The sequence below is a fragment of the Mchenga conophoros genome, linkage group LG3, assembly GCF_057382185.1.
Source record: "Mchenga conophoros isolate Kocher_MC1m ecotype Shallow Benthic linkage group LG3, M_conophoros_male_GT1.1, whole genome shotgun sequence".
NCBI classification, from domain to species: Eukaryota; Metazoa; Chordata; class Actinopteri; order Cichliformes; family Cichlidae; genus Mchenga; species Mchenga conophoros.
In genome coordinates, this window is record NC_140528.1 from 25,865,567 (window position 1) to 25,891,041 (window position 25,475).

At 38.6% G+C, this 25,475-nt stretch overlaps 1 protein-coding gene across 1 annotated transcript; it reads right to left on the reverse strand.

The window, feature by feature from the left end:
* Window positions 1-20: 20 nt before the first annotated feature.
* On the reverse strand, window positions 21-10,772 carry LOC146577875 (uncharacterized). Its single transcript, XM_085269424.1, has 8 exons — window positions 10,650-10,772; window positions 9,834-10,139; window positions 8,682-8,957; window positions 8,500-8,604; window positions 8,410-8,425; window positions 8,263-8,330; window positions 158-208; window positions 21-55 (listed from the first exon to the last, which is right to left on the reverse strand). The coding sequence occupies exons 1-8, from the start codon at window positions 10,717-10,719 to the stop codon at window positions 21-23; spliced, it is 927 nt and encodes a 308-aa protein (XP_085125550.1). The 5' UTR covers window positions 10,720-10,772.
* Between the last annotated feature and the right edge of the window lie 14,703 nt (window positions 10,773-25,475).

Below are 25,475 nucleotides of genomic sequence, written 5' to 3' on the forward strand. Positions count from 1 at the left end.
CATGCAGTACTGCAGCTCCTCTAGTCTGATTTGATGCACTGTATTTGTGATCCACCTGAAATACAGTAAGAATAGTTTAAGAAGGTCACAACTCAATTACTTGAAATCCCAAAGTTACTATTTGTTACTTTTATGGCTCATCATTGTCATGCTGTACCTGGTCCAGGATCTTCAGAGCCTCTACCTGTCTCATAAATACAACGATCACCTGCAAGTTAGCAACAGTTGCGTCATAATAAAGTGCAAATGGTCTAACATTTAATCATTCTTTCTAAACAGTGTTAGACCTGACCATTGGAAAGAGCAAAGTACACATGAGGTTGATTTTCCTCCTGGTTGATTGTTTCAGACTGTGTAACACTGAAATTATCAAAATACATGAATATTCCTGCAATGGAAGTATGTTATTATCAGTAGACCAAAAGTATTTTTGTACATTACAGCTGTTGATTAGCTGCACCAACCTGTTGCATATTTAAAAACATATTTTACCAATGAACATGATACGAGAAGAAGGGCTTTACTTTGCAATAATAAACAGTAATCATAGTTCAGAGTTTCTTACCTGCATGTCTTTTATTGCTATGTCTTTTATAGAGCTGCACTGAATATAATGACAAGTATCAAACATCCACCAGCTGCACCCAGGAAAAGGATCAAGCATTTTTCTGAAAATGATCACACTGTTCTTTAACAGCAGCTCATAATTAAAAAAAAAAATAACAACAATGGGAATATCATCAGCATAATATAAATAAATCAGATCCCTTCCACAGTTACTATCACATAGAGCTGGGCGATAGAACGATAATGATATGTATCGCGATATAACTTTTACTCGATAGAGAAATTAAGCTATCGCGATAGACCTCGCCGCTCTTGTCCTCTTAAAAAAAAAAAAAAAAAAAAAAAAAAAGGTCAGCCGATCCAAATTAAGTAGCGCAGAGCCGAACCAATCACAGCCGCAGCGTCACGTCGCGTGACTTGTTACGTACAGCACAAGTGCCAAGCCGCACGTGTGTTTGTTTGGGAAGCAGCCAGCGGGTAATGGAGCCAGCGTGTAATGGAGGAAATGAGTGTGCCGACTAGAAAAATCAACCGAGCGTGACCGAAGAGAAAACAGACGATGGTTCCAATGCCGGAGAGATTGTCGAACGGAAGAGCCATAGAAGTTCCGTAGTGTGAAGGTATTTCGGCTATTTCAAGTCTGACAAAAAACAGAGTAGCGTGCACTGTAAATTGTGCCGAAAGCAAGTCTGGAAATACAATAAACTGGTGCATGCGTCACACTGTGCGCCACGTTATTGTTTCGGTGAAATGAATTTCTACAATACTGTTACTGTTAATTCTACTCTCTGCAGTGTTTACATGCTCACATATACACACAGTTACTGTCCCTCCACACATACGACTCTGTTCTGCTTCTATGCCGCAGCTTTGTTTACTTTTTCCCACCGAGGCTTCTAGACTTCTGATTGGCCAACATTTCTGCACGGTTAGGAATCTAGCGCCACCTGCTGCTTTGGCATGTTCATAGCAGCGTTTTCCTTCATTTCTGCCTTTATGTGTGGACGGGATTATTTTTTAAAACGAAAACCGAAAATCTCCGTTTTCAAAAATACCCGTGTACGTGTGGACGTAGCCTCAGTCTCTGACTGGAAGCGCTAATTCGTCATTCGGCTTTTGTCAGACTAAAGTAACTGTTAAAACTGTTTGAAAAGCTCAGCTATACAACAAGGAGAGATTGAGAATTCCCTTTTAGTTCTCAGTTTATTTGATATTGACAAAAGTTAGTCAATTGTGTCTGTTCTTCTGTAAAACAAACTAAGATTTATTTTTAGAATTAATACTTTGTTTCTAAGTGGAATTGACAATTTAGTCTGTTTCATTTGTTCTATTTTGAAACTTAAACACTTTAGCGGCTGCCTTTTGTGTAGTTTGCAATATTTGCCTTTATTTATCTGAAAAAGTCTCATGCTCCAGGGTAGAGTACATCTACCCTGTTGAACTTATTATGGGAAATAAATATTTAAAAACAAGCTGCTGATTATTTCACATTTTACTTGTGAGCAACGGCACATTTAAATCTTACAAATATAGTTATTTGGCTTATATCGTGATAGATATCGTTATCGCCTGAAATGAAAAAAACATATCGTGATATGAAAAAATCTCATATCGCCCAGCTCTACTATCACATCATTCATGATCACTAATATCATAATTTAAAGAAACATTAAAAGAAAGAAAGAGGGAGTAAATATGCACACTGGGGGATGGGCTGGTTGCCAGAGAGACAGGTCGCCAGTCTGTCGCAGGGCTAACACATAGACACAGGCAACCAATCACACTCATATTCACACCTATGGGAAATTAAAGTTTCCAATTAACCAATCCCCACTTTTATATAATGTATTATATAAAATTAGGCCAATCAACCACGATAAACTTCATTAAATCCAGAGTACTATTAGTACTATTCTGTTGGTCATATTTAGGATAAAATGTGTTCAATAAATTAAAAAAAAAAAATGAAAATCAAAATGCATAAATAACATACATTAAAGTCAAAGGAGCTTGCAAAGAAAAGCATCTGGACTTCTTTAAGTTGCTTGAAGACGTTTCACCTCTCATCCGAGAAGCTTCTTCAGTTCGTCTGAAGTAGCGTCTTCAAGCAACTTAAAGAAGTCCAGACGCTTTTCTTTGCAAGCTCCTTTGACTACGATGACCTGGATGACTGAGAACCTTCACAGACAACATACATTAAAAAGATCTAACAATTAATTTTACTGTAAAAATAGATAATCAAATAACAGGAACAAAGAAAAACATCTCTGATTATTATATAACTGGCGATGAAAAATGAATATTGGTATTGTTGTAATCTACAGGGTTCATATTTGAGCAAATATAACAACTGGATTTTGCCTCAAGGTGTTTGTAGTGTTTGTATTACTTCCCTTATTTAAAAAAGTGATGGAAAGACAAAAAATGATGTGTAGTGTCAAAAGGATGTCACACTGAATTTCACAAGAACTTATATGCGAGTTGGTATATGTAGGTATATGTGAACACATATACATAATGTCATGGCTGTGTGCAGACAGGCAGAGAGGAAGGAGCCAAAAGGCAGGACTCATGGAGGCGAAAGTAAACTCAGAATAAACTGCTTTATTGCAGGCTGCTGATCGAACAGAAGACTAACTAAACTGGAAAATATAAACTAACAGGCAGGCAAAAACAGGTAACAACGGATGAGAGACAGGAAGGGAACACACCTGGGAGAAATCACAGCTGACGAGACAGGGGAAACATAAACTGTACACACTCACATAAAACAAGGACCTTCAGAAAAAAACAGGAAACTAACAGACACAGAGGACCAGACGAAACGTCATGGACAGACAGAGGGACATACGGGCAGAGAAGACTAAGCACAGGCAAAACCTAAACTAAACATGAGGGCAAGAGAACAAAACCTAACTGAGAAATAATAATAATAATCATCATCATCGGATAGCTAAAGAATCAGAACATAATTATAATGAGCATAATCTGGAAACACACCAAAATACAAGAAACTGAAAAAGCAGGGTCAAAATGACCCAGAACCGTGACACATAATTAGATGTGGTTTATCTGTCCTTTCTCGCGTTGGTGTGATTCTGGGTTTTCTTATGGTTGAACACATTCATGGTAATTATGGTTTTTTGTCTCTTTCCTGAAAACTACATTTTCTATGACAGATATTTCTCTTTCTTTTATTCTTCTCTAAAAATGACCACATTTTTATTCTGAACCAGTTCAAGTCAGTAACTGTTTCAGCCATCTTGACTTTGGGTAATGGTTTTAAAATGTTTCTGAACAAAACCCTGCACGCATGTTTCTGCATGTTTGCCATCATGTAATCTATATGGCTGAATGGATTTCAGCCATTTATCTTCTTGTGGGTGTCTCCTGGTTCATTTTACATTCCCAGATAGCGTGATTAAATAGCATCAGTGTCAATGAATTATCAAGTCTTAAGGAAAAGTGCAGAAATTCTGCACTTCAGATCCAGTTCTGTTGTAACTGGCTTCAGAAAAGTTGAAATAAAACTCAATAAAACAGCATCGTCTGTGCTGTGATAAATCAGTTAATGTATTTATTGAAGAATGTGCTACTGGACTAATAGCAAAAAGTCATTATTTTACACTATTTTTTTTCTTTCAAATACAGATTGGAAAAGTAGTTACACATCACATGTTTAAATTAAAAACAAAACAAAATAACAGTTTCCCGATGATGAATGAATCGCTGTCTGACATGGCTAAATTACCCCCCTCTCCTTCTTTTCCTGCTGTCCATGGCTCCTTTAGAAAAACAGATCGCTGTCATTCATCATCTTCTATGTCCTGCTGTCATGATCCTGCTTTTTGCTTTCTGTGAGTAGTTTTGGCTTCAATATCTGTGAATTAGAAAGAAAATTAAACTAATAAACAAACACGATAAAAGTTAAGAAAATAAGGAAAGTTTTGTCACAGTCTATATTATGGAAAATAATAAAAATAACTCTCCAGGAAAATGAATAGCCTAGCAGAATATGTGCCACACTGTTAAACACTTTATTGTTAAAATGTGGCAGCATTATAAACAGTGTTGGGTGTAACGCATTACTAAGTAACGTGTTACTGTAATTAAATTACTTTTCCACTGAAAAAGTAGAGCAATTAATTACTGTTCATTTTAAGGTATTTTAAATACAGTTACTTACAATGTACTTGTGTTACACTGTAAAATAATTAAACTCACTGAAAATCATTATTTAATTTCAATAATTTGTCTTCTAAACGTAGAAGTAAACTCTGCCGCTTTAACATCGCTGTAGTGCAGGTGCACGTCATTTCGAAGCGAGTGGCTGTTTTATGAAATGGACATATTGCCATCTCTTCACTTTTCTGAAACAAGCAGACAAGAATATTACAGTAATATGTAAAAACTATCGGCCGCTGTTAATAGCACGAGTAATCTACTGAAGCGCCTGACACGAGAGCATAGACGAACACTTCTGAGTGATCCTTGTTCATCATCCATGGATAACACCGCGGCAACTCCTGCCAAGCAGGCAAAACGTGATTTTACTTCAGCAGCACAGAAAGCGTCTGAAGGTGAGCTTAAAAAAATGATTGCAGGCTACATTGTGGAAGAGATGCTACCGCTGCATACTGTAGAGTCTCTGTCTTTAAAAAAAATGTATTTATTATTTAAAGAGTTTAATTTCTAATGTTTGTCCATTCAAGGTTCATAGGGATTTTAAGAAGTATTTAGTTAAATTACTTATTTAGTAATTAAGTTACTTTTCTGACACAGTAATTAGATAAGTAATTTGAATACAATATTGACTAAGTAATTAGTAATTACTAATTAATTGCTTTTTTAAAGTAACTTACCCAACACTGATTATAAATGACACCAAATGACAATCTGATGAGACAGCATGGCATTTTAATTTTTTTATAGGACTGATGTTGAGGAAAATCTCCAGGCAAGACTGCAGTTGTGACACAAGTTTGTATTTATGTATGTTAAATGTAAAACACTGCCAGGGTGTTTTTGTATTTGCTCTTTCATACATATTTGAAAAAAAGGCAATTTGATTGAAAACATTAATGTAGTGCTGGATAGTATTCACAACAGTGAGTGATCTAGAGTTGCATAGATTCAGCAAGATCCTTTCCCCATTTTGCAGACATTTTGCTTTATTTTGATATGACAGCATCACACAGTTGCTGTAGATTTGTTGGCTGCTCATCCAAATTTCCCCTTCAACCACACCACAAAGTAGTCTACTTCACTGAGATCTGGTGACTGTGGATGCTGCTGGAGTACAGCATTTTTTCCCCAGTCTTCTATCGTCCAACTTTCCAAGTGAGATGTAGTCTGAGTTTCCTGTTATCTCACATGAGTCTCATCAGGTGTGGTCTCCTGCTGTTGTAGCACATCTGCTTCAAGGACTGCTGTCTACTAGGTATTTTCTCTTTTCCAGACCACTCCTTATCAATCCTAGAGATGGCTGTGTGGGAAATGTCTGAAATACCAAGCCCAGCCTGCCTGGCACCAATAACCAAACAACTTCCATTGATCCTTCTTCCTGATGCCCAGTTTGAATTTCAGCAGGAAGTTTTGACCATGTCTATGTAACCCAGTGTTAATTTGGTTATCTGATATTGTGTGATATTCAGTATATATGTATATACCTATATTGGGTGTTATAAAATGTTCTTCAATGATTTTGAGTTTTTTTTATTGCTATTGGTTTGCGGCTGCTTTACGACAGTCGACTGTGGTAGTACATCCTAGCGGGAGGGGCTATGAGCTCACGTGGCTTGTAGCTGTGCCAGAGAGCAAGCTGGGGTGAGCTAGCGGGGAATATCGCCTTCTGCAGTAGCCTTGAAAAGGACTATTGTTCGTTCTCCTGCCAGGTAAAAATCTGTTTCGTATGTATATTATACTATTCCATGTGTTAGCTATGATGTGATGTGTAGTAATGGTTATTAAGGTGCTAATCGCTAATCGAGGCTAAGCTAGCAAGCTCGACAATTAGCCGCCATGCTAAGCGGACGTTGGTAGCCAAGTTCGTATGTCACTAAGGGGCTATGAGCTCACGTGGCTTGTAGCTGTGCCAGAGAGCAAGCTGGGGTGAGCTAGCGGGGAATATCGCCTTCTGCAGTAGCCTTGAAAAGGACTATTGTTCGTTCTCCTGCCAGACGCTTCGCTGCTGTGCTGCCTCGCTGCTGTGCTGCCTTACTGGTGCCATTAAAGGACAAGCGGCCGCCATCCCTTCATCCATCCGGACCTTGATTATTTGGACCGAAGTACTCACACACACGCCCGCACTCAGTGCCATACACTCTCTTTATTTTGCTGGCCAGCTAATACCATTTGTTTTTTTTTGTTTTGTTTTCATTCACAAAGACTATCCAAAGACATTTTGGTTATTGTCAAATAGACACTCTTTGATTACGGACTGAGGAGGTTGTGGTGTTACAACCCCAGGACTGAGAAAAAAGACTCTTTACATAATATATTCACTTGTCTCCTGGTTAGGAAAAGTGACTATTGATGGAAATATTTTTTCTTCTTCTTGTCTTTGTTTACATTGTATCCCAGAGAGGTTTTAAGTTGTTCAGGTTGAAACATTTGCACTTAAAGTCGGTTAAGTTTCCTTTGATATATCAGTGTCAAGCTGATGTTTAAGAGGGTATGTTAAGGACAGATGTGCTCCAGTCCATCAATCCTTTAAAGTGCTGGATACCGATGGTAAATTGCCATCAGACCCTAAATAAATTGTCCTCTGCTGTTATCCATATTGCTTCACTCATTCTTTGGTGAGTAGACGTATTGGTTACATCTACATGCCTGAATGCTTTAAACTGCTGACTCATGTTTGGATGATTAGATATTTGCATTAATGAACCATTGAACAAGCCTACTAATTCAACTGCTACTAAATGTATGTAGCATGAATTTAGTGGACTATAGTTTACTGATGCATTTAGTTTTGTGGACACAAGACTGATATGTATTGTATTTATTATAACTAGACCTCTTTTGAGAACATATGTTCATATTTGTTTCAACCGAAAAGCAATTTGATTGCTACCACTGACAGCATGTTACTGACAGAACGCACAAATGCAATGCTGGACAGTAAGTGAGTTGTGACTCGCAAAAGTACAAAAGGTTTTGATGAGGTGTCGGATTTAGATGAAGAATGCATCAACAGATATCTTTAGCAGTGAAGTAAGTGTAGAAACAAAAGCTGTGTGCACAAAAACAATGGGAAAGTCTAATGAATGTGGGGAAATTGCATTACGGATTTGAGAACTCCCTTATTATTGGTGAGAGTGAATTTTCTGATGTCAGACTTGCACCAAAGCAGTTGAGGATGCTAAATTAACAGCAGTGAAATACTGCAGCACCTCATATCTGACTTAATGTTACTGCATTTTTGATCTACCTGAAATTAAAAACATTTCAAATGAATTGAATTACGTGAAATCCCAGAGTCATTCCGCTACTTTCATGGCTCATCATTGTCATACTTTACTTGGCCCAGCATCTTCAGAGGCCTCATTGTCTCATAAACACAACGGTCACCTGAAAGATAATAACAGTGGCGATTCAGTCACAATAATTAGCACCGATAAATGATCTAACATTTAATAATTTTTAACAGTATAATATTACTGATGAAAGCACGTAAACAGTGTTAGACCTGACCGTGGGAAAGAGCTGTGTACACATGTTGTTGATTTTCTTCCTGGTTGATTGTTTCAGTATGTGTGAGTCTGAAACAATTAAAATATGTTATTACTACTAGAAAAAAAATATTTGTATATATTACTGCAGCTGATGAGTTTCACTCACCTTTTGGGACGTAGACCTGTAGAAAAAGAAAGTATTATGAGATTAGGAGATTACGAGAACATTTTTAATAGTAACAACAAAAGCTCTTACCCTTTGACTTTATGCAGTAAAGCAGAAAGAGCAACAGAACAGTGATCAATGCTCCAGTAAACAGCCCAGCAATGAACATGACAAGAGAAGAAGAAGAGCTGTCCTCTGAAATCACAAATAATAATAAATTATATAAACAGAGCAGTTACATGTATTCACAACCTCAGTCACTCTCCACATACCTGTTTCTTTTCTGTGTGAATGGTCTTTGCTGCACTTCACTGTTTGAAATGCAGACTTCTCACTGACATAATTGGAAACTGTGCAGGTGACATTGGTCTCTCCATCCTGCTCCCTGATGATGTATTGTTGCCTGGGACCAGTTAGTGTTTGGTTTCCCACAATCCACTTGTAGCTGACATCACCAGTTGTGTTGCACTCCAGCAGGACTTTACATGATTCATTTGAGGAAATCCAGGTAGAACTGATTTTTATGTCAGGCTGTTTAGTTATGGGCTCTAATGAGAAAACAGGAGACAGGAAGCGTGTCAGGTCACCTTTGGAATCACAGATGAAAGTAGATGTTTGTGCAGAGTTCAGCAAATGCATTATGTAAATTTAGGCCACTAAACAACAACTAACATCATTAAGTGCAGATGACTATTGTTCACTACTGTGTCATGTCGTCATGCTCGCTGGGTCATGGACTGAGGGTTGTGAGTTTACTTGTGTGATTCCTATTCTTCCTGTGTCACTATTATCTCCTCCGGTCTGTTTATACTTAATTTAATTCCATTTTACTTACATAGCTACAAACAACAACAGTCGTCTCAATGTGCTTAATATTTTAGGGTTTTGTAAGTTTTTCTTCTCTGGTTAAATTCTAGGTAAGTCCAGGTATCTTGGTTTTATTATACACTCAACAAAAATATAAACGCAACACCTTTGTTACTGCTCCCATTCCCCATGGGATGGACGTAGAGACCTAAAATTCATTCCAGATACACAATATAACCATCCCTCCCAAACAGTGGTCACAAATCAGTCCAAATGTGTGGTAGTGGGCACATCTGCTATATTGAGATAATCCATCCCACCTCACAGGTGTGCCACATCAGGATGCTGATCTGACATCATGAGTAGTGCACAGGTGTACCTCAGACTGCCCACAACAAAAGGCCACCCTGGAATGTGCAAACTAGAAACCATAGAATAACTCACACAAGTACAATAATACAAACATCACAAAGAACTAAAAACGCTGGGTCAGGAGAACCAGGACCGTGACACTTCTCTTTTTCTAAAGGAGAAAGACAAGCTCTTAGGCTCACAGGGTTTCTTTTCATTAACAGTAATCAGGAACCTTTTTTTAAAAGAAAAACAAAGTCTCTTACCATGAACTTGCAGAGTGATGCTGACCGAAGGCCTTTGCTTGAAAAACACCGCTGAGACAAAAATGAAATCACCAGAATCTTGAAGAGTCAGTTTTCTCACTGTTAAAGTAAAGTCTTCAAGGTTAAGCTGTGACCTGTCCTTAAATGGAGATCCTTTAAGAACACCCACATATTTGTCTGCAATATTTATTCCCCCATATTTCCACATTGCTTCAGTCACACCTAGAGTTGGTAAGCCTGACGAAAACTCCACAGTCTCGCCAACTATTTTGTGAATGACATGATTTCCACTGGAAGTCTCAACATCTGAAAAACATACAAAAAAATGAAAGTTTCAACATGTTAGTGGGTGTAAATTGCCTGAAACCGTATCGTCAAAGTGTGATAATTAACCTAACAACAATCAAATCAGACAAAAAACAAAATGTTTTTACATAATGAGAAGATCATCATACATAAGTGACATTTCTGATATGACTGCCTTGGCACAACAAAAATTTAAGCATAGCAAAAATATTTTTCTGTGGACAAACATGAAATCATAATTTTGTAATTTTCATATAAATAGAAAAGCAAATGAATAAAAATAAATAAATAAAATGTCAGAAGCTGTTTCTCAAGAATTCAATGAACATGTCTGCTATAGATAATTGTTTTTTTTTTTGTAGCAGTTAGAATAATAATAAATACTTTAGCACAACAATACTCTAAAATGGCAACGCTGCAGCTATCTTCTGAACTCACTTCTGTACCAGAGTTCATGAGGCAACAAATACAACACATGCCACAAACATCTGGAAGCAGAGGTGTACTTACTATGGAGACAGACCCAGAGCAGCAGCACAATGCTGTGCATGAAGCTACGGTAACATCGTCCAGCAGCCATCTCTGTGGGGAGAGGAACAACCTCTGTTTCCTCTTTTCATCTGTCAAACTGTGTCTTCACAAGTAACCACAAAAAAAACCCTAAAAATAACTGAGATTGGGGGAGGTTTCAATCAAAATAGAAGCAGAAGAAGCGGTCATAAGCTAAACATTTAAAGAAGCCCCAGTTTTGCTCTGTCATACAAGAGGAATCATCAAGCATTGGCTACAGCTGACATGTTTGTGGTGAATAAAGTCACTTTCACCACAGTCACCACTCTGCATGTACTGTACATGAATACTGAGATGCACAGATGCTGAAAAGAGCAGACCATGATCAGTCCTGTTTTTAAAGGAAATGGTTTTGGTCTAGAGCGATAGACTAGAGTGAAACTTTGTTCAGTGGATTGTCAAATCTGTTTACAGTATCTTCGTGCTGCTTCTTCATAGCTCTATATAGTATATAAATAAAATGTGCACATTTTCTTTTTTCATCTACACTACATTCGAGGAAAAGGATGACTTTGCTGACCTAATGAGCTGACTCCACTAGTCCATGCACTAGTCCAAATCCATTTATTTCACATAACAAACAATTCCACCACAATTCCACCCAGTGCTTCCTGCAGAAGTTCTCTGATGAGATGAGATATTATGAAACTTTTTTTCCCTAAATATGAGGAACTGGAGAGAATGACAGCATTTCTTTCTGCTCATATCATGAACACTCATCATTCAGCAGAATCAACTGAGCTGTTTGGACGCTCATTCAGGACTTTCAGGGAAACACATGTCATGAAACCCTGAGACATCACAGCAACGTATTTGGTGACATTTCAAAAGAAGTCATGCAATCCTAGTGACGCCATGCTGACCGACCAAGCTTTAAAGACACAGAGCGAAAGACAGACATTTTTAAGTACACTCCAGATGACAGGAAGTGATACAGCACTGATAACGTATGACTGAACAGTGCGTCAAGAAACAGAACAAGTACAGGGCACATTCACAGTCACCCGCCTGCTTGTCCAGGACGTCAACAGTCGCCTGCGTCATTCAGGGCCAGAGAGGGTCTTTGCGGAGATTCGCGGTCACCCCACCGCTTTGTATGAGAGAGACAATGGGCAGGGACTTTTCTGCTCCAGATTACCTGCAGGGAGTTGGTCATTCCTTGAGAAGTGTGTGTTAATAAGCAAAGTAAGTTTGTGATGTGTGAGTATAAGTGATAATAAGATGTTTTTGGGACTGTTCCTGAGTTTAGTGGGGAAATGACTATGTTTCCGTTCAGCTAATGGGTGCTAAACTAAGCTAAGCTAACTCTCCTGTCATGTGGTTGGGTATAACCGTGTACCGTGTTAGTTTTCTCAGTGAGTCTATACGTGAGGCGTGGGTAATATGGCCTATAGTATTAAAGGGGATGTTAGTTTATTTCTCACCTGTGTTTATGTTGGTGTATTCTTGAGTTATTGATATGAACACCTTAATAATATAGTATTTTCTTTCTGTTCTTTTCAGCGACCCCCCCCAAACACACACACACCTTAACCTGTATACATACCTGTTTCTATGACAATACCACTGTCACTCCCACCTGTGTGTGTTCTGGCCGACACTCCAGGGAGTGGTAGTGGCAAATCTGAACTAGCACCTTACAGTCCTCCCAGTCCAAGCTATCTACCCAACAGATACAGTTACAGTCATCAACCTTCACCGACAAGTCAAATATGATCGAACCACTGACCTTCTGATTAGTGGCTGACCTGCTCTGCCACCTGAGCTACAGCCACCCATAATGACAAAACTAAAACTATATATTACATCTATGAAAACGGCATGCCTCTTTTCACCAGCGGAAAATATTTCATACAAGATAAAAAGAAAACTATAAAAAACAAAATTATTGAGCAGTTTTGACACTATAATATTGTAGTAAATAAAAATGGGACAACATCCTTCTCCCAAAAGTCCAGAAACTGGTCTCCATAGTTCCCAGACATTTATGGACTGTTAATAAAACAAAGCAATATTAGTGGGCACGACTCATGTGGATACAATAGTTCTAACTCATAGTTCCTCTTGCAAATACATGTTCCTACAGTAGCATTACTTATACACGTTTACACATTAGATTTGGGGCCATATAGACCACCATAATTTAACATGTTAGCATTGTTATAATATTTATTTTTCACTATTATATGAAAAAATATGAGGCTGATTGATAATACAACCATTTTCACAAACTGCACTGGAGAATAATTTTTTTTTAATTTCTTTTCTTTTTCTTAGATATTTTCCTCTTGTTGTCTTTCTTCAATAACAAGATTGAAGCTCTATTCTCCCCATCAATGGTCCACCTGAAATGAAATATTTTTAAATTTAATATGTAATGTTTATGTAATAAGGATAAGCAGCAGAAAATGGATGGATGTTTATTTAATTTTTAATATAATGTAATCTATACCTAGTCCAGCATACTCAGGGCCTGATATGGGTTCTTAATCATCACTAGTCATTACCTACAAGTCAGAATAAAATATATAAACTATAAATATATATATCACAATAAATACTTTATCTTTCAAAACAACGTTATGATTTCAATTTCATGAGTTGTTTGTAATTATACTCTTAAATCTTAACATTTAATTTGAAATATTTAGTAATGTATTGTTCAATGTATTAAAAAACAGCAAAGCAAAGAAAGCACTACAGCACCAAGAAACTGTCAGTCAGTATCACTGATCACAATTTATCCTGCTGTTCCTCTTCCTCTTACAAACAAAGTTTAGTCTGTTGACACATCATGGAAAGAAGATAGACCAATAACCTTCTAATCCTGTGGCATATGTCATACTTTTTGTGCTTTTTTTGTCAGTTAGGGTTTGATAAACATCGTCATGAATTCCCTCTCACTTTGGTAGTTTTGCTGCCACCACGATAAAAATCACACTTCCTGCACTGCTCTCTCTCAGTGTACTTCAAGAGTCAAAAATCTCTATTTTTCTGTATTATTTGCTTGCTTATTACACACCAGTTTACCTTTGTGCATAGTGAAATTTCAGTTTTTACAAATGATGCCAAATTGCAAAACACTTAGCTGTGTCTCTAATAAAACCTCTGTAACTTTGCTCTGCTTCACTTCAGCAGAATTGGGGAATTTTCATATGTTGTTTCATGGTTTTCTTCCATTGTTGATCTACGGCAGAATATTTTTAAGGTGGTACTATAAAAAGCCAGGTGAGGAAAATCTCCCTTATATTTTTCTGTGTTTTATCCTCAATGACTTTGACATGAAGGCATCTGCTGTGGTACTTACACCTCTGATGAAGTCTCACAAGTGTCAGCTTTGTTTTTATAGCCTACATAGATATAAAAATAAGGATATGTACTGATAAATGATCATAATTACAGTATTTCTGAGTCAAAACGGAATTGAATCAAATCGAGACCTTGTGAATCAGAATTGAATCAGCAATAGAAATCAGTGACGATACCCAGCCCTACATCCCTTAAAGGAATTTATAGAATTTCCTGTAAATTGTGGGTGGACACTGGCCACCTGATTTCCTTTCCATAGCAAAGAGAAGCATTAAATTCCACATATCATGTGTACGCATCCAAAGTCACAGCACATTCTTTCACACATAACGGTAAAACTATGGTGGGAAATTAAAGGCCATGTGACCAGGGTAACTAAAACAAGTAGACAATATATAAGAACATGTCAACCATCAAAGTATGAATAATTTTTAGCACAAGGTTAATATTTAACAGATTTATTCAACTGAAGGCTATTTCCAGGTTTATGTGCTACAATTTCAAAATCCTGTTTGTCACTTGATTTGATCAGATGATTTGAGAGGCTCACTGTTGAGGAAGGTTGTTCTGATATGAAAGCATTAGAAAGACATTTTGTGCTTTGTAACTACTTCGTACATTTTGAAAAATAATTCTAAGTTTCACTGTTAGGCGATGAAGGAAGGCAAGAATAGCAGTACTGCACAATTGCTGTTGGCTATTAATGCTATTACACACTATGTGTCACATATTACTGCCGAAGGACATCCTACGTACTACCTGAAGCATCAGAACATTCTCAAATAGCTATGCAACCTTTATTTTTACATGTCAGAATCTTTTTTCGACTCTGTTTCTTGACAAGATCTTTAATCTAATTGATATTATTGCATTTAGTTGATAGTTCAACTAAAATAAAAATGTTATCCACATATATGCAAAAGCTTTTACAGATCAACAGTTTCATACTATACCTGGTTTAGCATCTCCAGAGCAGAACTCCAGTAAACAGCCCAACAATGACAGTGACAGGGGAAGAAGAGCTGGACTCTGTAATCATAAATAGTAATAATATATTAAATAAAGATAAAACCCTAAATCCATGTTTATCACTGTGTAGCATCCCCTCTTCTTTTAACAACAGTCCAATAACATCTGGGAACTGAGGAGACCAGCGGCTGCACCTTTTGCCTGTGTGGGAGCATATGTTGCTCTAAAACTTGTACTTTACGTTAAACATAACAATGTTATTGAACTGTTCACAAATTAGCTAAATTAGGTGAGCTGAAACGGGGTGAGATGGAGGAAGGTGATTGGCTGTCGTCACCCCTAAAGGGCGCAGCCAAAAGAAAAGGAAGAAGTTGCAATGCTCCTCCAGTTTTTCTTTAGTGTCACTCACTCTTCCAGCCTTTTGTTAAACTAATATTTCTAATAAAATATTAACATCTCTCAATTGAATCTTTTGACATGCTTCTATGTTCTGTTATTAAGAATATGATAATAAACCCATATAGAATATGGGTTTATTAATTTTTCAAACTGCCTAATTTGTTTTAACTTAAGTTTTAAACAGGATCCCGAGTTTCTTGGAATTGCAGTTGCTTATTACGTCTCATCTTACGTCTCACACTTCAAATCCTGTCTCCCCCCCACCCTGGACCCCCACCAATTCGCATACCGCCAGAACAGGAGCACAGAGGATGCAGTCTCCATCGCACTGCACTCTGTCCTCTCACACCTGGACAACAACAACACCTACGCCAGAATGCTGTTTATAGACTTCAGTTCAGCGTTCAATACAATCCACCCCTCACAGCTCATCAGGGAACTGACAGACCTGGGCATCAGTTCCCTCATCTGCAATTGGTTACTGGACTTCCTGACCAACCGGCCCCAACATGTCCGGCTGGATAACCACTGCTCATCTACTATCACAATGAACACCGGTGTACCACAAGGCTGTGTGATGAGCCCTTTCCTCTACTCCCTCTTCACCCACGACTGCAGACCGGCTGATGGTTCCAACACCATCATTAAGTTTGCAGATGACACCATGGTGATTGGCCTCATCAGTGACAACGATGAGGCCGCCTACAGGGAGGAGGTGGATCGTCTGGCTGAGTGGTGCGACACAAACAACCTGCTGCTTAACACTGAGAAGACCAAGGAGCTCATCGTGGACTACAGGAGGAATGCTGACCCACATCCACCCATCCACATTAAGGGGACGGCTGTGGAGCGTGTGAGCAGCTTCAAGTTCCTGGGAGTCCACATCTCCGAGGATCTCACCTGGACGACCAACTGCTCCAAGCTGGTCAAGAAGGCTCACCAGCGCCTCTTCTTCTTGAGGACTCTGAGGAAGAACCACCTGTCCTCAGACATCCTGGTGAACTTCTATCATTGCACCATCGAGAGCATCCTGACCAACTGTATAACAGTCTAGTACGGGAACTGCTCTGCCTCGGACCGGAAGGCGTTGCAGAGGGTCGTGAAAACTGCCCAGCGCATCGCCGGAGCACCACTTCCTGCCATAAAAGACATCTACAGGAAGCGGTGTCTGAAAAGGGCTGGGAAAATCATCAGAGACCCCAGTCACCCATCACATGGACTCTTCACCCTCCTGCCCTCTGGGAGGCGCCACAGGAGCCTCCGGACTAAGACCACCAGGTACCGGAACAGCTTCTTCCCCACAGCTGTCAGACTCCTGAACTCTGCCTCCTGACATCTGACCCACGTTAACACATGGACTGAACATACACACACCCACAATGGACAACTGTACCCTCAAACACACAATAATAACATGGACTGAACCACCACTCACAACCACCAGCACTTTATATAGCCTCTGTAGGAATTATATCTCACTTATCATAACTGCACTACTGTATAGCTCTGTAATAATCATTCTGTACATACGATAATTTTTAACCCTACAACTGTTTACAACTTGCACAGTTCCCATTTCTGTATAGCTGTATATCTCAGATTCTGTAAAGTTATTTATTTCATATTCTGTATAGTTTTTCATATTTATATCCTGTTCATATCCTGTACATAGCTTGTACTCACTACAGCCTGTACATACCTATAGTTATAGAATACTTCACACCGTGTACATTATAACATTCCATAATAGACCCATTTCTGTAATATACTCACATATCTATATTATTGCTAATATTTATTGTAATATATCTATATCACTAAAACACTTCTGGATGGATGCAAACTGCATTTCGTTGACCTGTACCTGTGCATGTGCAATGACAATAAAGTTGAATTCTATTCTATTCTAATTCTATCTATCATTGTCAGTTCTGATCACTAAAAATATGATTAAAAGTGAAAAAAAAAGATGCAAGGATTCAAAACTATAATCATGCTGCACATACCATTATCTTTGCTGCACGTCATGGTTTCAAATGCAGACTTCTCACTGACATGATTGGAAACTGTGCATGTGAAAGGGGTTTCTCCATCCTCCTTCTTTATAATGTGATGCAGCCTGGACCCCGTTTGTGTTTGACTCCCTGCAGTCCAGTTGAAGGTGACACTGCCGGTTGAGCTACACTCTAGCAGAACAATGCAAAATTTGTTTGAAGCCTTCTGGGTGAAATTTAGGATTTCCATAAGAGGCTGCTTAGTTATGGGCTCTAAGATAGGAAGAGCAAGAGGACAAGAGTTTAACAGTCAGGTCAAGTTTAGTAAATAAAAAGAACACACAATATTTTGAAAAATAACATTTATTTGCAATAAGCAGTCAAGAGGTCAAAGATCAAAATATAAAATATCACATTAATACCTTTTTAATCTGTGTATTATATCAGGGTATATTTATAAAATTAATGAGGATTTACAGAAAACACAAGCCAACCTCCTAAGCTTGTAGGTTATCATTTATTGATCACTCACTTAATGTTATCAGGATGTTTGTTTAATGACCTTACCCTGTGTCTTACCCTGAACTTGCAGTGTGACCCTCACTCTGCAAGCATAGACACCAGTAGTTTTCCCTCACTGTCGTGTCCTCGTGTGACGGATTGTTTTCATCTTCATCTAAACTAAGCACTGGTTGACTATTTTCATTCTCTCTCTCGGATTGCTCTGGTTCAAACTGGAAAGGTTGAACAGAAGCCATTTCCAGTGCTCTGCTAACTGTGAACTCGATGCGGTGCAACCGTGTGACGTCACTACCCAGAGTGCATTGAGAAGTAAATAACAATGGCGACCTACTGGTAAATCAAATTCAAATTCAAATTCAAATTTTTATTTGTCACGTACACAGTCATACACAGTACGATATGTAGTGAAATGCTTGGACAACTGCTCGTGACCTAAAGAAAACAAAAAAGGAAAAGGCTATGAATAAGATAGGAAATAAATATGAAAAATTAAAAAGGGTAAATTTAACTAGGAAGGAATAAAATATAAATTAAGGTTAAAAATGAAATAACTGTACAACACAAATTAGAATGAAGGGTAAATTTAACTGGGAAGAATAAGATAAAATATATAAATTAAAGTTGAAAATAAAATAACTGTACAACAAAATACACAATATAGAACTATATAAGAATGTATGAAGAAATCTAAATATAAATAAATATATACACAATAACAGCAGCTGTACAAGTATTAACCGGAAATGAAGAATATAGTGACCAGTGTTGTGCAAAACCAAAGTCCAGAAAGTCCAGTGTGTGTGTAAGAACTGTATGTGTGGGTCAGTACTGTGTGGTGGTGTGATTGAGAGACCGTATCGCCTGCGGGAAGAAGCTCCTCCTCAGTCTCTCTGTGTTGGTCTTCAGGGAGCGGAATCGCTTTCCTGACCTCAGCAGAGAGAACAGTCTGTTGTTGGGATGGCTGAGGTCCTTCACGATCTTCCTGGCCTTGGTCCAGCACCGCCTGCTGTAGATTGAGTGCAGGTCAGGGAGCTCGGAGCGGATGGTGCGCTCAGCTGACCGCACAACCCTCTGTAGAGCTCGTCTGTCCTGCATGGTGCTGTTCCCGAACCAGGTTAAGATGTTTCCCGCCAGGATGCTCTCTATGGTGCACGAGTAAAAGTTCCTGAGCACCTTGGAGGGCAGTTGGAAGTCTCTCAAGCGTCTGAGGTGGTAGAGACGCTGACGGGCCTTTTTCACCACGGTGTTGATGTGACAGGACCATGACAGGTCCTGCGTGATGTGAACTCCGAGGTATTTGAAGCTGTCCACTCTCTCCACTGGGCACTCGTTGATGACGGGCGTCTGGTAGTTCCTCTCCTGCTTAGTGCTGAAGTCCACTATCAGCTCCTTTGTCTTACTGACGTTTAGAAGGAGGTTGTTCCTCTGGCACCAGTTCTCCAGATTCCTAATCTCCTTCAGGTAGGCCGTCTCGTTGTTATCAGAGATCAGGCCCACCACGACGGTGTCGTCAGCAAACTTGATGATGGTGGTGGAGCTGGTAGTGGCCACACAGTCATATGTGTACAAAGAGTACAGCAGGGGGCTCAGAACACACCCCTGGGGGGCTCCAGTGCTGAGAGTGGTGGAGGCTGAGACATGTCCGCCCATCCTTACTGCCTGTGGTCTGCCAGTTAGGAAGTTGGAGATCCACTGACACATAGATGAGCTGAGTCCCAGATGCTCCAGCTTGGTGGTGAGTGTGGAGGGAATTATGGTGTTAAATGCAGAGCTGTAGTCTATGAAGAGCATTTTAACATAATTCCCCCTTCTAGTGTCCAAGTGAGTGAGTGATGTGTGGAGGAGATGAGAGATGGCATCGTCTGTGGAACGATTTGGACGGTAAGCGAACTGTAGTGGGTCCAGTGTGTCTGGTAGTGAAGAAATGATGAAGTCTCTGACCAGGCGTTCAAAGCACTTCATCACTACTGAGGTGAGGGCTACAGGGCGATAGTCATTGAGAGAAGCAGGGTGGGGTTTCTTCGGGACAGGAACAATGATGGACTCTTTGAAGCATGTGGGGATCACCGACTGAGATAAAGAGATGTTTATCTAAATCAGTTTTATATAAAATGCGCTTAAAAGGAAAACATATGTCATATTTTAATACCACGTATATGTTTTTGAAAGTACAGTGCATATTTTAGTGCAAACCTGTCTTAACAGCCGATGTTCCCTTTAAAGTAAAATCTTTAGGGTTCAGCTCTGATCTGTCCTTAAATGGAGAATGTTTAGAAACGCCCTCATCTTTCTCTGCCACTGTTATTCTTCCATATTTCCATGTTGCTGCAGTCACACCTTCAGTTGGTAAGCCTGACGAAAGCTCCACAGTCTCGCCAACTTTTTTTTTATGAATGATGTGTTTTCCACTGGAAGCCTCCACATCTTAAAAATTCAGAATAATAGATACAACAAATACAAAAAACCCTCCCTTTATGAACGTTTGTTGCTAAATTAATTTTTAGCACAGCATGCTAATGGTTTAACCTTTACCTTCAGTTCAGTTCAAATTTAGGTCAAACACGCCAAATTTTATTATTTTTGGCCTGAAATTTTCTCAAAGAGACTCAAAATACAGAAACATGTTTTTATTAATTAAGTATAATTTTTTGTACTGTTGCACAGGTGCTACAAAGTTTGCATACTGAGGCTGTTTTGGTCCAATCTGAGAAATATCATCTGAGATAGATTTTGTATTCATCAGTGTGGATCATGTGGATCATATCAAGGAAAACCTTCAGAGAATCTTAAACTGTGAAATTGTCTATGCCATATTTCTGTTTGTTTTTTAGGACTGTGGTGACAGATTTCAAGGGGTATTTTGACACTGACAGTGTAACATGTACTGATGATAGTTCAAGCATAAATCTATGCATATGCTTTTAAGGTTTGTTGCCATCTGCTGGTCACTTTTTAAAGTTTAGTCACAAGTCATCCACAGTGGAGTTAATAACAATGCATAAATTGTGTTGCTGCAGACAAAGAAATGAAGATTTTCATATTCCAAACCTTGTTATTGGGGTCAAACTTGGTTTGCTGGGTAACAGCAACATCATTCGCCAATTTTTTAAACTCTTACTTGTGGCTTTTGTGGTAGTACAGTTATTTATTTCATACAGTACAGTGCATCCCTTTCATGACAGGTTGAGTGATGTAAATATGGCTGTGGATAACATCACATGAGCTAAATTTTAACTGTATAATTTTTAAGAAGCTGCTTTTTTGCCACTTTGATACAAATTTCCCTTCACCCCTTCCCAAAGTTCCCTTCACCTTTCAATGTGACTTTAAGCAGTGCATTGTGTGAAGACAGTCTCTGTATTATGGACAGGCACTGGTGTTGCATACTCATTCAAAAAGGTCAGTGGGCCCTCTCAACTGAATTCTACCAACAATGAAGTCATACAGTTCAGTAAAGAAAATGTTAATTATTCGGATAAAGCTTAGAGAATCTGCATCTATTATAGCAGTATCAGGAGGACACTGATGAATCTCATGGGTCTATTTCAGACGTTGGTAGGTGGCTCTCTTATTGTATATATCTGGTTGGAACTAAAAAATGCCATCATGAACTCGTGAGGCTGTCTTTAAAACATGATTGAATGTAAGGTGTGTTTATTATTATTATGCATAATGGTTCAAGATGTGGTTTCAAATGGGTTGTTTATGTTTGAACTGGTTGTGCAGGCTCACAGAGGTCTGACAACTGACCAGCTGCCTGCACAAAAATACTTTCATCTCCCGTGTTGGAGCACCATCTTGTGAAACATTTAAGAATTGTCATATATCATTCTGTAGAACGAAATTAGACAGATTCAAATCCTTAAGAGGATTGAAATGTGGTTGTTTGAGGCCAGTTAAGTTATGCAACTTATTTACTTATTTCTTGTAATGTTCTTTTGTTCCTTTTGCACAAACTGCACCACACCTACTCTTCATGTACCATCACATTAAATATAAAATGAACTGCATCTCTTGCAACACAATCCCTGGATGTCAGCAGGGTTCAGGGCAGTTGTAACTTTTGTATTTCAGAGGGAGAGATGGGATATTTTGTAGCTTAAAACTGACAACTAACAAGAGACAGAAACCCAAATGATTATTCCCCCTGAGGTGGTATAAATTCTCAGAAATGCTGAGCACCATCTGGTATGGCATAATAATAATGGATTGAATTTATATAGCACTTTTCAAGACCCTCGCTGCACTATTCATTCCCTCTCATATTTACACACTAGTGGAGGCAAGCTACAGTTGTAGCCACAGCTGCCCTGGGCAGACTGACTGGCTGCCATATCGCGCCATCGGCCCTTCTGGCCAACACCAGTAGGCAGTAGGTGAAGTGTCTTGCCCAAGGACACAACGACCAAGACAGAGAGCAGGGAATTGAACCAGTAACCTTCCGGTTACAAGAAGAGCTTCTCAACCACCTGAACCACGGTCGCCCGGCATGCTTCAATCGTGAGAAAACTGTTGGTGTTCTGAATTCATTTACACTCATTTTTAATTTTAGAAGTCCGTCTATTTTTTTTCAAACGATACTAATGGTGCTATTAATTAGCTTGCATTTGCAAACACAGGAAAAACAAAAAAACAAAACAAAAACCCCTCTTTATCTGTACATTTTCAAGTTTTTGCAAGTTGCACATACCCTGGAGGCAGTCCCCGAGAAACAGCACCACACAGTATCTGAGGAAGGCGCTCTGGCAGTAAAGAACACCAACAACCATTTCCACGGGAAGAGGAACAATGACTGTTTCCACTTCTGATGTGTGATTGTGTGTTGACACGATAACACAGACAAAAAATAAAAAAATGGTGGAGAGTGGGTGAGCGTTTTGTCGGATAAAAAAGCAGAAGTGGTCAGACATGATGAACAGTGAGATAAGATATGCCAATACATTCTTTCACATTTGAAAAAGGCCGAAGCAAAACTGTTTCTTCACATACTTTTGAAGCACAATAAGCTGAATACTAATCGACTGTTAGGAGCAACTTTTGATTTCTCCACAAACCATTATTCCACGACGTCACTAAAACACAGTAATCAGTCTTTCTTTCAAATGAAAAGTCTGATTAGCAACAAGAAGAGACTTTCTGAAAAAAACATAATCAAGCTTCTTCAGTGAAAAGAAACCTTCATTAAACATTTCTTTACTTCGTGCCAGAAGTCATACAAAGACATGGATGCAAATATTATATGGACGCCAGCTTAGACATATAGCTGAATGCAGTTTAAGAATGCAAGTGCGGACAGACATTTTACAGCACTAATGTGAAACACCATATAACACGCTCAGCTTTATTTCACTCAAAATACTGCCTGTGAGCCCATCATCATCCATTGCAGCACAGAAAGCATCGGTTTGACAGTTAAATAAAATGACTTGAATAGGTTTGTGACTGACAATAGATAACATGCTGCAGTTATCTTGTGTAGACCAAGACAAGGAAAGAACAAATTTATCTAACAAAGATAAAATGATTTAATGGCTTTTTCATCTAAAGTCATAGTACGCACTTTCACATTGTTTGTTAAATTTTACACCATAAATGCTCTTCGAACTGCAAGTGCAAATGCACAAATACAAGAAGAGAAACTAAAAGTGCACAGCACTGACAAGAGACCAACAACATAAAGTTGGAGGAGCTGAGCAAATCAGCTGTATGTAAATCACAAATAAAACAATAATAAAACTTCATCAAAGTTTTCATTATTCTTGGTGCATACAGTTTATGTATGGGTCTTCTGTAGCTGCCTTGAAAAGGAAAACTTACAGTTAAATATGACAGATTAATTTACAAAATGTATTTTCTAAATATTGAAAACAGAAAAAAATGAAAATAGGGTTTTATTTACTCACATTTGTGTTTGACTATCAGCTTAATCCTGAAACGAAAAACAAACAACAACAATAAATCAAACAGCTTTGTCACCTGCAAAAGAAAAAGCCAGTCAGTAGTTCCACTCAGCATGTGTGCAGTTCCTCTACAAGAGCTTTGCTGCTGTGACAGGCAAACGTGTTGAGACCACAGTACACTCTGAGGCTGCAAAGTGGACAAACGCTGAGCAACGGTTGTGTTGTGTGTTTGATGTTACATAAACAACCACAGAGTTTAATTTACACGCTAAGTTAAAAATGAAGGCATCAGGGCCTCATCGACACTGCTGCTACTGCACTACTGTAACACCAAAACTAAAGCGAATGAAATAAACAAATAATTCTCCCAGTTTGTTTTTTCAATGAACATACTGAATGATAATAAAATAATTAATTAATTACTTTAAAATGTTTCTTCTTGGTTGGACATTTTCTCCATGCTAATTGTTAACTGGACTATCAGACTATGTTGCTTTCACAGGCAGAAGTCTACCACAGTAGACATGAGCCAACCTGCACTCTGACACAGTCCAGCACACAGCAGGAGGCAGGAAGTAATAATGTGTTTTACTGCAGATCATACGAGGAGATGACCAAAATGATGATCATGATGCAGACTAAAACCACAAAAGATGACACTTTCATTTAGGATGAAGTCCGGCTCACTGAACCATGAATCCCAAATACAAGAAACAAGAACTGAAGCCGTGTCAATGAGCCCGTAAATTTCATCATCAGACGGTGAGTCCGTGCAGATGTCCTGCCTGCATGGATAAGTCTGTGGAGAATTCACATTAAACTAAAACAACTATGCATGCGCCCCAAGCAGGGGAGAAGAATGACTTTTCCAGCTTTCTGTGTTTGCAATTTAATGTAATCAAGGCCTTATAAATCATTAAACAATAAAACCTAGAGAGCAACCCAATCTCAAATATAAATACACAAACACAGAAAAACCGTGACACTGTGGCAGCCACAACTGACAGGCATGACCAAATCACTATAGGAACATCTGATTCAGATATAGATTACAAGTCCACGTGTGAAATGGAAGTGGTTGCAGACTGAAGTGCATCCGATAGGTCTTATAATCACAATCAGAGACAGAGCCCTAAAAATGGTTCACAGTAAACACTAACCTTTAGTGACCTGTTTAATGTTTAAATTCAAATCATAACAGTTTTGGTTTTTTGGAGCTACAAACACTTTTCATTTTGTAAAGAAGTTTTGGTAAGTCGAATATCTTCACAGAGTTCAGTTATTTGTTTCGGTGTTTTTTATGCTTACAAAAATTAATTTCTCTTTATGGACCTGAAACAAACTCATAATAAACATCTGCAAAACAGGCTCATAGTGCTGACGATATATCTTTATATGTTTCTCTATATATGTTTCTTTTACTGAAACCTTTGCTTTACAGCACAGATTAGCAAAAGATGCCATAAAATAATCAAAAAGATGCTGAAGAAATACAGAAAGACATTATTTTTTATGTTTGAGGCTTCAGCACTGCACTCACTTTTGTTGTTTTCCAAGACTTTTCCAAGTAAAATAGTTTGCAGTTTTGTGCATGTTTAAACTTCAGACGTCTCTCAAAGTTCATACAACCTTGTCATCACTGACAATCACATTAATGAATCGCAACACTAAGT